The sequence below is a fragment of the Xylocopa sonorina genome, chromosome 11, assembly GCF_050948175.1.
Source record: "Xylocopa sonorina isolate GNS202 chromosome 11, iyXylSono1_principal, whole genome shotgun sequence".
NCBI classification, from domain to species: Eukaryota; Metazoa; Arthropoda; class Insecta; order Hymenoptera; family Apidae; genus Xylocopa; species Xylocopa sonorina.
This window is the reverse complement of record NC_135203.1, coordinates 10786736-10802073: the sequence shown is the minus strand read 5'-3', so window position 1 is coordinate 10802073 and position 15338 is coordinate 10786736. Positions and strand designations below refer to the sequence as shown.

The following is a 15338-nucleotide window of genomic DNA, read 5'->3' as shown; positions in this document are numbered from 1 at the left end:
GTACATTCGGGCCTCGAAGCTCCTTCGACCCCTTCGCGCTTACATCTTCCGCGTAATCGCGCGACTGCCGTCGATAAGACAACCCTTGCCAACGGTTCTCCATTTTTACGATTCGACGTTAGAAATTTATCCTTCAGCCTCGAGACTTTAATTGTCCAGCCTCCGTTCTTTATGTCTCTCTATAAGAAAAAAAAAAGAAAAAAAAGATCGTCTATCGCATCGTTCGCTAATGGAATCGATCAGGTTAGACAGCGCGGGGCTACCCCGTCTCTGATCATCCCCCGTCTCAAAGGGAATTCTTTCCCCGTTTGGGCGCAGGTTTTATTGGACGGCGTGGACATATCGAAGCTGAACGTACAATGGCTCCGTTCGCATATAGGCGTGGTCGGGCAGGAACCGGTGCTCTTTGACACAACGATACGGGAGAATATCCGGTACGGAAATGACAGTATTACCGAGGAGGAGATGATCAAAGCGGCGAAGGAAGCGAACGCCCACGACTTCATCAACAAACTGACCGAGGTGAGTGAGCCGCGAACCTTTTCTCTTATTCCGCGCCCGTTCTCGTCCTCGTTCACCACCAGCGGACTCTCCATCCTCGTCGCAACGACGCTGAAACGCGACGGACGCCGCTCGATTGATTCGACGGTCCATCGAGGATTCTTTCGACGTCCGACGCGTTCGACTCGTTAAATCCTCGATGTATTTTAACGAGTGGGCAACGACGATCCTCAGGTACGAGCGACGAGCCGCGAAATACGCGCGCAAACGGACGATAAAACGTGGCGGTTTCGGAATCGCGACGAGGCAAATATCGGTATATCCCAGATTAGGGGCTGGTGAACGATTACGAGGCGTTCGCCATCGAATTATCGACGGATGAATTCAACGATGACGATCCGTCCTGCGTCCCCGCGCGCGCGCGCGTCTGCTCGACCCTTCGCCCGGGTGCATCGAGCGTTTTGGCGCCGTAACGATCGGCGGAAACAAGTGGACCAGACGTTCCCCAGTTTATGGTGGGCATCGCGCGGTTTATTTTACGGAACGGTGGACCGCGATCGCGCTCGTGAAATTTTACACCGGGCAAACTGGCCGCGGGTTTAATACGCGAGCGCTGATGGAGGAACGGCCTGGATTATGCGAGCGTCGCCCATTGATTACGACCGCGAACGCGTGTACGCGGAATTGAATACGACGTCGCGGATACAAGCTGCGACCTTTGACAGATCGTGCGTGGAATATCGTTGATTTACAATCCCCCAAGATTTTATTGTCCCCATCGAAAATACCTGTGTGGCGATCGTTAAAATCGCGCCACAGTCTACGCAACGCAAAGTGCTGTTCCTCGTAAATTTATTAAATCGCGACAGGGTCGCGCGTACACGAGGATCGTGGTATCGTTAATTAAATAATCGTTATTCGAAACCACGCGTACAGAAGCTGGCCCCGTTTTGTAACTGTCAACGAATTGGAATAAAAAAAAAAAAAAGAATGATATTGGTTCTCCAGGCCTACGACAGCCCCGTGGGAGAGAGGGGATCGCAGATGTCCGGTGGACAGAAGCAGAGGATCGCGATCGCTCGAGCTCTGGTGAAACGGCCTGCCATTCTTCTGTTGGACGAAGCCACCTCAGCTTTGGACCTTCACAGCGAGGCGACGGTGCAGAGGGCTCTGGACGCGGCCTCGAAGGGCAGAACGACGATCGTCGTCACTCACAGGCTGTCGACCATCACGAACGCCGACAGGATAGTGTTTATAAAAGAGGGCCAGGTGGTGGAGCAGGGCACGCACGAGGAATTGCTCGCGCTTGGGAAACATTACTACGGACTGGTCTCAGCGGACGCAAGTGCTACCGCGAGAGGTAATTTATGCTCGAGACGAGAGAAATTTATTCAGTATGGAAAGAAAGCAGAGATTTCTATTCCTTGGTTGGTGCAAGGCACGCAATGTTACGCGTTGGTGTTTATCGAATTTGCAGCGAAAGCGACGGCGTCAGCGGCGAAAACGGTGACCGCGGCCATACCAAAGCAGAAGCCGCCGATGAAGAGGCAATTCTCCACTCTCTCGATGCACTCCCATCGATTGTCGCTGGCTGGCGCATCGGACACCTCCGAGAATCAGCTGGAAGAGCACGAGAAAGCGTACGACGCGCCAATGATGAGGATATTCGGGCTCAACAAACCGGAATGGCCATTCAACCTGATCGGTATACAATTGACTCGTTTCTCGTCCACCTTGGTTCCTCCGTTCACCTCAAACCTCCTCGACGCCCCTCTCAGTATCATTCGATTTCTAAAAGCTCGCAAGATCAATTCGTCAATGCAAATTTCTATATTTCAGGGTGTCTGGCAGCAGCCATGGTGGGCGCCTCGTTCCCAGCGTTCGCCGTTCTATTTGGCGAGGTCTACTACGTGCTGGGTCTTCAGGATGCCGACGAGGTTCGCCGCGAAACCGTAAACTTCTCCATTCTGTTCCTGATCGTCGGCGTGGTGACAGGAGTGGGCACGTTCCTGCAGATGTACATGTTCGGTTTGGCTGGCGTTCGCATGACCACGAGGATCAGGAAGATGGCGTTCGCCGCGATGCTGAGGCAAGAGATGGGCTGGTACGACGAGGACAACCACAGCGTGGGCGCTCTTTGCGCCAGGCTGTCATCCGACGCTGGCGCTGTCCAGGGTGCAACCGGAACTCGCGTTGGCGCCATTCTTCAGGCTCTCTCCACTTTGGTCCTCGGCATAGGGTTGTCCATGTACTACACTTGGAAGATGACGCTGGTCTCGGTAGTCTCGATACCGTTGGTGTTGGGCGCGGTGTTCTTCGAGGCGAGGGTGATGAGCGGGCAAGGGTTGCAGGAGAAGAAGAAAATGGAGGCGGCCACGAGGATCGCCATAGAGGCGATCTCGAACATTCGCACGGTGGCTAGTCTTGGGAAAGAGGAGGCCTTCTTGCAGCGTTACTGCGTCGAGCTGGATCACGTGGCCAAGGCGACGAGGATCAGGAACAGGCTGAGAGGTCTGGTGTTCTCGTGCGGTCAGACCACGCCATTCTTCGGCTACGCTTTGAGTCTTTACTATGGCGGCGCGTTGGTCGCGACGGAAGGTCTCAGTTATCAGGACGTGATCAAAGTGTCGGAGGCGTTGATATTTGGATCGTGGATGTTGGGACAGGCTCTCGCATTCGCTCCCAACTTCAACACCGCCAAGATCTCCGCCGGAAGGATATTCCAGCTGCTGGATAGAGTCCCAGAGATCACCTCGCCACCGGGTTCGGAGAACAAAGATCTCGATTGGGTGAGCGAACCATTCACCAGCGTTGATTTATTTGATTACGTAAGATCGACGGGGAGTTTTAAATAGATCGCTGTTGGTTATCAGAAACCGATCTTATCGCGAGACGACGAGACACGATTGACGCTTAATTTAACTGCTCGTTTCGTATTTCGCGTTATATAATCGAAGATTCCACGGCTCCGCGTGAGCCTGGCGCCACTCTGACGTTTCCATTACGACTGTTTAGCGAAGCGTCAAATTTATGACGCGCTGATGGGATTGCCTCCGGTGGATCGCGTTAATTACGCTCGTAGCAGTGGAGCTGCGTTTGATCGGGTTTTCCGACTATGCATCTCCAATTACCAGCCGGTTGATAAAGCGATTCGAACGAACGTTGTTACCGCGACTTATGCCGCTTAAACGTCGATCGTTCGTCGATCGCGTTCAAATGTACAAGCCTGACGAGAAGCAGCCAAATAAGTGACGCGATTTCTACGAATAATTTTGCAGAAGGCGGACGGCTTGATTCAATTCTCGAAAGTCGAGTTCCATTACCCCACCAGGCCCGAAATGTCCATCCTGCAAGGTCTGAATTTGATCGTGAAACCCGGCCAGATGGTCGCGTTGGTCGGCCAGAGTGGTTGCGGCAAGTCCACCTGCATCCAATTGCTGCAACGTCTCTACGACCCGATTTCCGGCACGGTGACCATGGACCGTCGCGACATCTCCTCGGTGTCGTTACGCAATCTGAGATCACAGCTGGGCGTCGTCGGCCAGGAACCAGTGCTGTTCGACAGAACGATCGCGGAGAACATCGCCTACGGCGACAACTTCAGGGTCGTGGGGATGGAGGAGATCATCGAGGCCGCGAAGAAGTCGAACATACACAGTTTCGTCAGCTCTCTACCACTAGTGAGTGGAATCCTCCACGTACGAGGCTCGATCAGGGTTCCTTTGAAGTCGTCTCGAGGAAACAAATGTGTTTTAATTTTGTTTTCAGGGGTACGATACTAGGTTAGGAAGTAAGGGCACGCAGCTGTCCGGAGGACAGAAGCAGCGAATCGCCATAGCGCGTGCTTTGGTAAGGAATCCTCGAATCTTGCTGCTGGACGAGGCCACATCCGCCCTTGATACTCAGAGCGAACAGGTGAGCACGCGCTTCCCTACTTTTTCTTACGCGCGGTCGAGAAATATCGTCGAGAAACACCGCGGGCAGTGGCGAAAATGGGTCGTGAAATCGGGGTGAGACAGACGCGGCGTGCATTCAGTAACATAATACGCGGTGGAGCCGTCTTTTTCGTCGTGGACAGAGGCAGAAAGCCAGTGGAAAAAATGACCAACCATCCTCTCTCTCTCGAGGCGCTGAAGAAGTGCGAAGAATTCTCTCAAGGACAAAAGCCTCGCGTCCCAGCCTCGCCACCCCATTGTTCCATCCTCGCGACCAATTAACAGCCTCGTAACGAACGCTTTTTCTTGTCGCGTCCCGCGATTATTTCGCGCGAGGATTCCCAGGTTTTCTAGGACATCGAGGACGAGCGATTAGACGCGGTTTTCGGTTCAATTGAAAATCGTCGCAGCGGGAATGTTCGCCAGCGTTCTCGCGAGAGCTTCGACCGGCCAATCGATTTAATGGCCTTTGAAAATGTGAATCGTCCGTCGCCGCAATTCCCTGGATAGCGAAACGGCTCGTAAACTCGCCTCTCGAGACGCGTCGGTGATACTTTTTTCTTCTTGGAAGATTTGTACGCGACACGAGCCTCGCAGACGTTCTAATTTATCCTGGAATTTACTCGAGGGTCTGCTTCGCAATTCCCGTTGCACCGATTAATTAGATTCCAGTACGATCATTCGATATCGTTAAATTGATAGAAGTTCGACGCACAGATTTTTCGATACGCTCGTCTGGCAAAGTGGCGTAACGAAATGTTTGCTAGGCGAATATTAGGAAAGTCTGCGAATAGCACACAGGGCGATCGGCAATGTAAACCAGCGGTGGCGTTGCCAGCGCACCGTTTGATGAATATTAATGGCTCCTGATGGATTTTAATGAACAGCACGAACAAAAAGCGCGAGGACTGAAGCCGACGAAAAAATGTACACCGTCCCATCCCCTCGTCCCCACCTCCCACATTATATAATGTAACAGATACACTTTATATGGTAATTCTTGGCGATTAAAATTCATATGTTTACGAGCACGGCCACCGATCGTAACGTTGCCTCGACTAACGTATCGCGTTACGCGGAATTATATCTCCTTCCGCGCTTTCTCCCTGAGCGATTTGAATATTTTAAAACCACCATCCCCAGCGGACAGACGCATCCACGAGAAACAGATAAACTTTACCTGACAAACATCTCTCCGACTCGTCCACGGTTCCATTTTTCTGTCATTTTACTTAGTCCACAGCGCGCGTGGATCGCGTGCGACGGACGGTGCGTCAGGGGGTGGCTCTCGTGCGACCACCCCCTGTCCGACGCTTAATTCTCCGCGGCACGAAGATCGATTATTCTAGTCTGCTCGTTGGCACTGGCGGTCCTCTCGAAATCGGTGACAATCGAGAGGACGCAACGCAATACCATTATCTGTGGTAACAATCGAAAATAGTCGGGGGCGGTTCGAGGGCGCTCTCGATTGTTGCACACGCGTACGGGAAGCGGCTCGTCCGCGGGCAACGAATTTCACGGCAATTATTGTTCTGTGGCTGCTTACTGGCGGACCCGTTCTTCGTTTCGTCGCAACGATTGTTCGCGCGGAAATTAGATCGACCGCGTTACCTGTTTAACGAGGGCAGCTCGGATGGCATCTCGTTCCCTCGCGGTGGATCCACCGATTTAACTCGTACGCCTCGTCGAGATAGAAAATACCGTGAAATCGCTCGATTATCCGTGAAATGTTTCTCTGCCGCAGGTAGTGCAAGCGGCTCTGGACAAAGCGATGGAGGGCAGAACCTGCATCACCATCGCCCATCGTTTGGCCACCATTCGAAACGCCGATGTAATCTGCGTGCTGGAGAAGGGCACTGTCGCGGAGATGGGCACTCACGACGATCTGATCGCAGCGGACGGGCTGTACGCTCACCTGCACGCTCTCCAGGAGGCCGCGATGGAATAAAAAAGGAGTCGCGTCCCATCGACGCCATTCCCTCGGGCCTGAAACTGGGCCCGGACACGACGGAACGTAGCATGATGGCCTTCCGTCGCGGCGTGTCGAGCACGCGGGGCGAACACAAATGGATGAACACCAGCGAGTCGTCTTCTCAGCTGGCCACCGTCAACCCCGCCCTAAACCCTGCTCCAACTTTTTTCATAGACTTCGTTTAAACGATAGTTTCCTCGCGGTTTTATTTATGCGTATTTTCTCAACCTCCCCGCGCGGCGCCCCTCCAGGCGAGAGGACCCGTTTTCGTCGAGCCAGAGGGGGTGGCCGTCGCGCGAGGAGGAGGATCTTGTTCGTAGCGAACTTGAATATTAATTAGCTATCTCGTCGATATTTTCCTCGTTCATATTATAGTAGACGTCGAAACGCTCGCGTTTTCACGGTGCTCGCTCTTCTCTCCGCCGGTTCGCGCGTCTCGCGGTCGGAAGGGGAGGTCGCCAACGGGGAGGAACGCGCGCCACGGGACCGGAAGCCGCTCTATCGGCTGGACGAGCGAGAACATCTCTCCATATCTCTCGTAGCTCGTTTTTCTTCGGATCGACGTCCCCTTTTCCGTCTTTTTTTCACGCGTATCTCGACAATGCTTACGGCCTGTCGTCGACGGCCACGCGAGTCGAATCAAGGAGAGGCGAGCCGACTCGCGGATCGATCATCGCCGATCGAGACGAGTTACGACCGACAGGTGTTCCAGAAAACGATGCACCACGCGCGGTTCTAACCCCGACTAGACGAAAAATGTACGAACGTCCCTCTCTACCATCCTCTGCCGCCCTTACGCTTGCAAGATTCACCCTTCTCGCCACCCTGTCTCTCAACTGGACTCTTTCGACGAGAGGACGAGTCAGTCGCGTCTACAGGGCGAACCATAATCAAAATCGTTCGCAATCCGTGCCTTAGCAACCGCGTGCTCCGTGTTCGATTAACAGAATTCGATTGAGAAGAGAGGAAAGGGGACAGAGGATCGTCGGAGGGTGTGGATCGCAATTTAAGAAACAATCAGCGTTCGCTGTTATCGATCGTGGAGAAGAGACGGTGATGAGTGCACTGTTAAAGGGTTGAAAATTAATCGTACGTTCCACGAGGCGCGTTCCGTTCGCGAGCAAAGGGCACATCCATCCGGCGGTCGGATTTCTGTGGTCGAACTTCGCGGCAGATACTTTCTCCGAACTTGTGCCTTCATACTTCGTATACTTAGCGCTAAGATTCCGTCGGCCACCCTCGAGGCTTGCCGGCAGAAGCGACCGCGTGCGACACGCGAACATCGAAGAGTATTTCCCCGATACATTCTCTAATTCGTCTCTCTATCGTCTTCTCGAATTCAGCCGTCTCGGAATCCCTGTTCGACGCGCCTCGAGAAACCGTCGCGATCTCAATCGAGCGTTCAACGACGCGGTCGACCCAAGAGTACTTAATTTACCCCGAGACGCGATCGAAAGCGACGCGTTCGCCATCGCAGCGACGATACAACCTGTTCGAGCCAACGATCAACGAGGTGTTCCAACGTTCGCCAGGCCAGCGTACTTTTTTTCTCCATCAGAGAAGTCCATCGTTGGATCTCGTACCCGTTTCACTCGTGTACTTAACCGAGAAGGGACACGATCAAATGTAAAATCGATGGCGCGTCGAACGCGTTGAGGACAACTCACGGTTTCACAGTCGAATTGCGATCGATCGGGGTGAGAGAGATTCGTCAGGCGCGTCAACTATCGGGCTTCTGTAACGCCGATCAAAATTGAGCTTAGAATGCTGTTATTGTGTACTTTATAGAGCAGTCGGTCGGAGCACTGGATGGAAGAGTGAATGGGATACGTAGAAATGAGTGGGTGGGAGAGATTCTGATTGTAAAACGGTGTTTCGAAATCGTTACTTAAGACTAAGGCTGCGGTCAGCGTAACTTAAGGGCAGAGATTCTAAGGGGAAGAAGAGAAAAGGTTCAGCACGCGCGCGTGTCTGTGTGAGTTGTAGGCGAAAGGGAACAGCGGCGTGTGTTTCACTTTATTTTCTCTCTCTTTATTTTTTTTTTTCCTTTTTGGTTCTTCGTTTCTCTTTTTTGTTTTCTTTTTTCATATATCGAAAGCGTGTCGAGTTGTAATTGTACAGCGATTTATTAGGCGGTACGACGATAAAGAGGAAGTATTAATTTTTTTCGTTCTTTTTTTTTTCTTGTTACTTGATGAGACGGAGCAGAACGTACAGTCTGCTGTCGTATACAGAAATAAATGGAAACATAGTAGAAACAAAAGTGTCGACGAGCACGTTCGATGAACGGGAAGGAAGGGGGGATCGAGTTGTTTTTTTTTTTGGCCAGCTCGTCGAACAGAAAAAAAAACAACTTGCCCAGCCATTCCGTTCTGTCCACCTGTCCCAATTCGTACTCCATATCTTCTCGAGGCGCGTGGAATTTCTATCCATCCACGCGCGTTCGACGTGTCCGTTTCGCTCGCGCGGAAATTAAAAGATACACCCGCGGTCTCGAAACAACTCCTCGTTCAAACCACGCTATGGGTCGTCGAGAGCTATCGCAAATTTTCCAAAAAAATTACCATCATCCTATACACCGTCATAAATTATTCAGCATCCCCAAGACGCGCCGCGAAACTTGTCGAAGTGCACCGCGTCGCGTCACCTGTAATTCGATCGATGGATCGAAGGATGGCGGGTCGACGCGTCGACGGGGTGAGCCATGCTCGTCTTCGCGAAGTACGACAGTTTTTGAGAAGAAACTTTCGCGGAACCAACGCGAATACATCGTCCAGCGGCAGGGGGTTGCGAGCGAAGGGGTGGGTCGACAAAGACCAGCCGCGTGGATATTTCCATCGCGCGTACATACGAGATCGTACGGAGGGATGAGCAGCGCGTTGGATAAAGAAGTTTTCACCGCCGCGAAAGCTGATTTATTACCAAGTGGAGGGAAGGGGTGGGTCGACGGAAGAGTTGAGGTTGCTCGCGAAATTATTCCGTCTCGTGTCGGGTGCAACGCGAGAGGAGACGCGTCTTAATTGTTCGAGACACGCAGCCACGACGTTGCTCACCCTTCGCGATTGGGGAGGGTGGATAATTAGCGGAGACGCGGAATCGTCGTTAGCGCCTTGTAAAACGGATTAGTAAGGTCGCCCGATAAAACGGCGCTTTTATCGTTTATCCGGTGGCTGAAATCTATGGGCACGCCGGCAGGGAATAATTCATGCCCCGCGACGCCGGAAGTGCACGCTCGCGGCCCCTCTTAATCTCATTCCGCCCCGTTCTTGTAAACCGAGCCCGACATGCCTGCCGAGCTCTGATTCTCCGCGATACCGCCGTTTCTTTCTTATTCTTCCAGGCTGGATTATTACGGGATCGAGGACGATAAGGTGGGCTTGGGAATTTTCGAACTCCGTCTTTATCGAGCCACTGGTAACGCGGCGGAATTTACTGCGCGCCTTTTTTTCCAGCATTTTGCCGGATAACGTAAAACTCGATGCGCTTACCTTTCTTTTTTTTTTTTTTTTAACCATCGAACCCTGCAACGCTATTTCTTCTTCCAATTGTGACTCAATTTATGGTACACCTTACGAAGAGGAGGACGCACTCGATTCGATGATTCCACAAAATCCATACCACATTGCGGATCGCGTCATTCGCATAGATTTAAATGTATTACAGAATATCAAATTAAATCAAATGTATATACACATATGATTTAGTATTCGATTTACATCTGTATATATGTTTGATTTAATATTCCATAATACATTCGATTCAATATTCTATTATATATTTAAATCGATGTACCCGTCGCGTATATATTAACAAACTGACTTCGTACATTTTACAATAAATTTCCTCGACGCGTAGCACGATGTAATGGAACTGAAATTTCGTATCCTTCGAGAGGCCACCAATGACAACAGACAAAAAACGTCGACAATCAACCGACAACATTGAAAGTCGTACGCTCGTACGACTTCGCATCGCAAGGTTTCGTTAATCGGACAGTCGCGCTCGAGCGTATGTCGCGGTGCGTTCTCCGCGCTTGCGCTTAATCGCAATCACGTCTTAATTTTGCGACAGTGCGATTAATTGCGACGTGGTTTCGATTCGTTAGTGCGTGTGTCAGTGAACGATGTGACTGTGATATGGTGGCCCCTCGATTTTCCTTCCTTCTGCAACGAACAACACGTCGATGCGTTCGCGTTCTCGATTAGCGAGTTCGTTTAGCCCCTTTTCACGCGATCCTGGAAAGCGGAAGAGGACGCTGGACGCGCTCGATTTTCAGGGAAACAGGCACGTCGAAGCGGCGGTAAAAAGACATCGGAGATCCACAGGAGTCTGTTTAATCCGGCTTGAGCCGAGGCGATTAGCATTCACGGAGGAAGCTCGTCCTTTGTTGCAGCGACCCAGCCACCCCTGTAGTCGTGCCAGCCAGACAACTGCTGAACTTCGTCGAAAGGTAAGAGACAGCTTTGTTGGGTACTGGGTCAGGAAAAAGGCGCAGATATATAGATACGCCGTGCTTTTAGAAAGAAGACGTGTGTCCTCGAAAGTCCAAAACAAAGCGATAGCATCGACGTTTCTGAGAACTGTCTCCACGTATATTGTATATACCAACGTGTTGTCAGGTGAAACAGTGGTCACCGTTTGTGCGATGTTATAGGTTGAAGTTCTCGGAATTTCAATGAACAATTTCGAGAATCGAGCAGACATATCTCACTTGTTAAGATTGACAGCATTAGTATCGTCCAAAATATTATTGCGTTTATGTATTATTAACACGAAGTACGAGATTTGCGTAGAATTCGTGAAAATAAAATGGGGTGCACGAATAGGGGGTCGACAGGGGGACGCGTCGAAAAAGGCGAAGGGTGGAAACAGCAGAGAGGATTGCGGAGGGTCGCGCGAACGAACGAGGCACCGCGTAGACCGTCAGGTGCATATAAATCAGCAGAAATTGTACCGCGGAATTGCGCAGTCGGCTCGCGTACCCCGTGCGTTGTAGGCTCTCTGGCGTTTACCAGGCGTGTACAGGCCGCTCGTGACGCGTCTTCGCGCGTGCTGCGAGAGGGTGGCTCGAGCGCGACGGTGGGCTCCCGCGGAATTCGCTTTGGCCAGCCGGTTTTTTTCGGGGCAAAGGTTTTCCCGCGGCGTCGAAAACGAAATTGTGGCTCGTGAAACAGCGGGATGGCATGCGTCGCAATGCTCGACGTACGCGGAATACAATTCTCCCCTTCCCACCCTTTCTTCCCGTTCCCTTTTTCCATCGCCGCTTCTCTGCTCTTTCGAAAAAGGGGAATTTACTTTGAGCCGCGTTTGCATTTTACAGGGGCCACTGTCGCGCGGTTAGAATTCATTTAAATCCCGTGGATCTCGCGGGAACGAGATTCTCCGCGATCCAGTCAGGCCACTGATTTTCGTGCCGCTGCTAACTTTCTTCCCTTACGAAGTGACTTCGGATTGGCTGCGATTCTTCCACATCTCGCGCCATTTTTCTCAGGTCTATATAGAGCTGATAACAGATAGTACCAGCATGGAAATTTCTCGTGTTTCGCACAGTCGAATCGAGCTTCTACCAACACCGACATCGCCAGATCCGAGAGACACCCCTTCGCGAGCCTTTGACGCTCCCCGTCTCGCGTAGTTTCCGTGGAACTTGCAGGTTCGAAACGACGAAAGGGGTGCTCGCGGAACGCGACAATGGAACTCTTGGCCGTGCCTCGAATTCGCGCAGCTCTCGCCGGACTTGGATGAAATAATTCGTCGCTTTACGTAATCAGACTGTAATCGTTTTATCCAGCGCGTCGTTCGCGAGGCGGGGATACCCGCGGAATATTATTTGCGCGGAACAATAAATATTTCGCTTCGTCAAACATTTGACGGGACGGCGGAGGGTGGGGAACTCGAGGTATAACGCAAATATTTGTTTCCAATTAGCACAAATAATCGAACGGTAAAGGGGAAATTATGCGGGACAGTGACTTGTTAAAATTTAATCAACAAACGCCGACCATTCTGCGCGCGCGCGTGCACCTCGCATCGCTCGTATCGCGCGCGCGGCGTTGTCGAAAAATCCTCAGGCTCTCGCTTCGAAAAGGACGACGCGTTGCCGAACGGTGCTCCTCGTTAAAGTAACTTGGTTCTTTACGAGTGTACTCACGTAACACCCAGCGTTGTTCATGCGAAATTTCGTCGGCGAAATCTCGTAAATTAATTGAACGCAGCGAGAACTGAACCTCGATGTTACAGCAGCCGTAATTTCATAAAGGGCCGTAAGCAGCGTGTACAAGGTGTTATAAAAGTTTATCACTCGCAGCCGAAGAAAGACGAGGGGAGGTCGTTCTTTTTTATAACAGCTGAATCGTAAAAGATACGAGGGGACATTAGACCGCGACGGTTTAAGCGTGGAATGCAAATGCGCGACAGGTGCGTCGAAACGCTGCCGGAGGAGACGCGCGAAATTGTTCGATTCGAAACGGACAGCCCGCAGCGTCCAACGATGTATCGGACGCTTCGTCGATTGTTTGTCATGGTAGAAATCGAAAAATATCTGAACGTTGATTACAGCCAGCACGCAAAGAGATTCATCGAACCCGCGTCTGGTGCAAGCGAAGAAGACGAATTCGATGGAAACTGCAGAGGGTGAAGAATTTACCAGCAACTGCTTCGAGGCTGCCAGCACGTCCAGCTCAGAATTCTCAAGAACCATCGATGATAGTCGAATTATTTTTACTCCCATCCCTTTCTCCTCTCTTTAGTTTAATTCCTCAATCTCTATTAGCGATGGACGAACTAACGCGATCGACAGGTGGATACTTGAAGCTTTCGACAACGCTTTCGCCACTGTCCGCATTGTTCGAAAGGGTGCACGATGGTGTGTTAAATGCGGTTGCGCAGCGTATGCATTAAAAGCAGCCATTCGAGGGTTAATTATTCGCAGTATTCGCGGGTGATTTCGTCAATATAATCGCAAGCCTGTTATAAATATTCATGTTCGTTTAATATTCATGGAACCGAGGCTGGCGGAGAGGGCTAGGGTTCGAAAGAATCCCTTTTCGACGCGATACCGAAATTCCGTCACGCTTTAACGTGACGCCACCCTCGCGGTTCCCCGTGGAAACGATTAATTCGGAATACACGCGGGGAAGACGGGACGAAACTGTCTCAGCGACACGTATATCGTTCGCTCGAGTCGAAGTTAAGGAGGACTGACAGTGGAACGAGCCGTACGTGAGACGCGCGCTAATTTCCATTAATCTTGTCGAAGACAAGGGTGATGGTCGATAATATCGTTGGAATATCGACTTCCAATCAGAGGATCGCGGAGCGTGTGACCCAGGACCACGTACCGTGTCGACAGGAACAAAGGTGGCTCGTGTAATTTATGCGAGCCACCGGCTGGAATCTATCGGCGGCGAGATTCGAAATGTCGCGTCTCGCGCGTGCTCTCGCGCCATGCTGCCTCGTTTTTAATTGTAATTTACAATCGACATTAAGTAAGATCGATTTCTGTCGCTCGCGAAGGCGTATTGGCCGCGTCGAGGACGAGGTGTCCTTTCAATCAGCGCAGCAGATGAGGAATGATAGCGGTCAGACAGGCGACGCCTCGATCAGACCAGCTTCTCCGCCTGGGTAAACAGCCGCGGAGACTGGAAATAATCGCGGAACGTTGCGAGGGAGTGAAATAACACGGTGAAGAATGTCATTAGCGAGGAACGCAGCAGAAATTACGAATTCCACGCGCAACCAGAGAACGTTGTCCCTTTTTATTTACACTGGTAACAAAATGCGACTGGATATTCTTTAACGCGTACCATCTCGATCGAAATTTCTTCGATAACGTACTCCTGCCGATTTGTATCGATCAATAGACGCGTAAAAGTTATGATAAATCGAGAGGATCGGAAACGAGAGACAGAGGCGTCTTCGAAGATGTGAAACGAGTATATAAACGAGAAGCTGCGAGAGGAGTTTAGCGAGATAATGGCGCGTAACGAGGGAAGATGCAAAATTTGGACGGCCGTCCATTAAAATTAAATCGCCATTACGCGAACGCACCCTAGCAATCCGTTCGAGGAACTCGAGGTGTTTCGGTGTTGCGCGATTTCAGCGGGCCAAAGAGAAACGGTATAATGGAGATGGTGGAGGAGTAGGAGGAGGAGAAAGGCAGCTTTGAAGCGGAGCGTGTTCGCATTTTCGACGGAAATCCGATTGCTCGGCTCTTCCGTGCTTGGAAATAAATAACTCAGCCTTTGCACCGTTAAAATTTGACGGATCGCGTTCTCTGTCTCCCCCCACTTTGAGCACCATTCAGAAACGTCGATCGTATCTAACGATCCGTCCAATTAAACGGTCGAACAGCGAATGAAACCCGGTGATTTATGCGTTAATCGTCGTTCTCGACCGTCGACTGCGAGCTCGATTCGAGAATCGTGCTCCCTCCGGCCGGGTATCTTCTCCGTCCGCGCTGTTTGAAAATGTACAATTTCCGTGGAAACTGGGTCGAGCTGGCTCTTAAGAAACAGCATCTTTTCTCGAAGCAACGGGCTCGCGAGTATCCTCGTAATCGCGTAGCTGAAGCTCGCGCAGCGAGGAACACAGCGACGATGATGCCAAAGCTGGCGGAGCAAAGCGTGCGTTCGCACAGTCGGTGGTGTATCGATGGTGAAAATATTCCGCACGCAGTCGGCTCGGTTTAATTAAGGCCGCGCGGCAACGGGAACGAAAGCGTTTCAATTAAGTTGCGAATGGCTCGACAGAGGAGGTGAAACGATCAACGATCCTAAATGCGATACAGCCGATCGATTCTCCTTGAATTCGTATGAAATTTCCACGTTTGTTCTCCGAGCATTACCGTTTTACCGCGTACAGTTATCGAGGGGATGGAAAGGATCCGATGATTTATGTCGTAATGGCGGATCCACTGACGCGCGTCACGG

At 51.3% G+C, this 15338-nt stretch overlaps 1 protein-coding gene across 4 annotated transcripts in view; it reads left to right on the top strand.

The window, feature by feature from the left end:
* Mdr49 (Multi drug resistance 49) overlaps positions 1-8346 on the top strand; it is a 38628-nt gene extending 30282 nt beyond the window's left edge. For all 4 annotated transcript variants that reach the window (XM_076904349.1, XM_076904347.1, XM_076904348.1 and 1 more), the window contains 7 exons: positions 319-522; positions 1510-1861; positions 1979-2206; positions 2341-3290; positions 3780-4181; positions 4270-4416; positions 6181-8346. In XM_076904349.1, the coding sequence (XP_076760464.1) occupies positions 319-522; positions 1510-1861; positions 1979-2206; positions 2341-3290; positions 3780-4181; positions 4270-4416; positions 6181-6384 (2487 nt within the window). In that variant the 3' untranslated portion in view covers positions 6385-8346. The remainder of the gene's footprint in view (positions 1-318; positions 523-1509; positions 1862-1978; positions 2207-2340; positions 3291-3779; positions 4182-4269; positions 4417-6180) is intronic.
* Positions 8347-15338: the final 6992 nt, after the last annotated feature.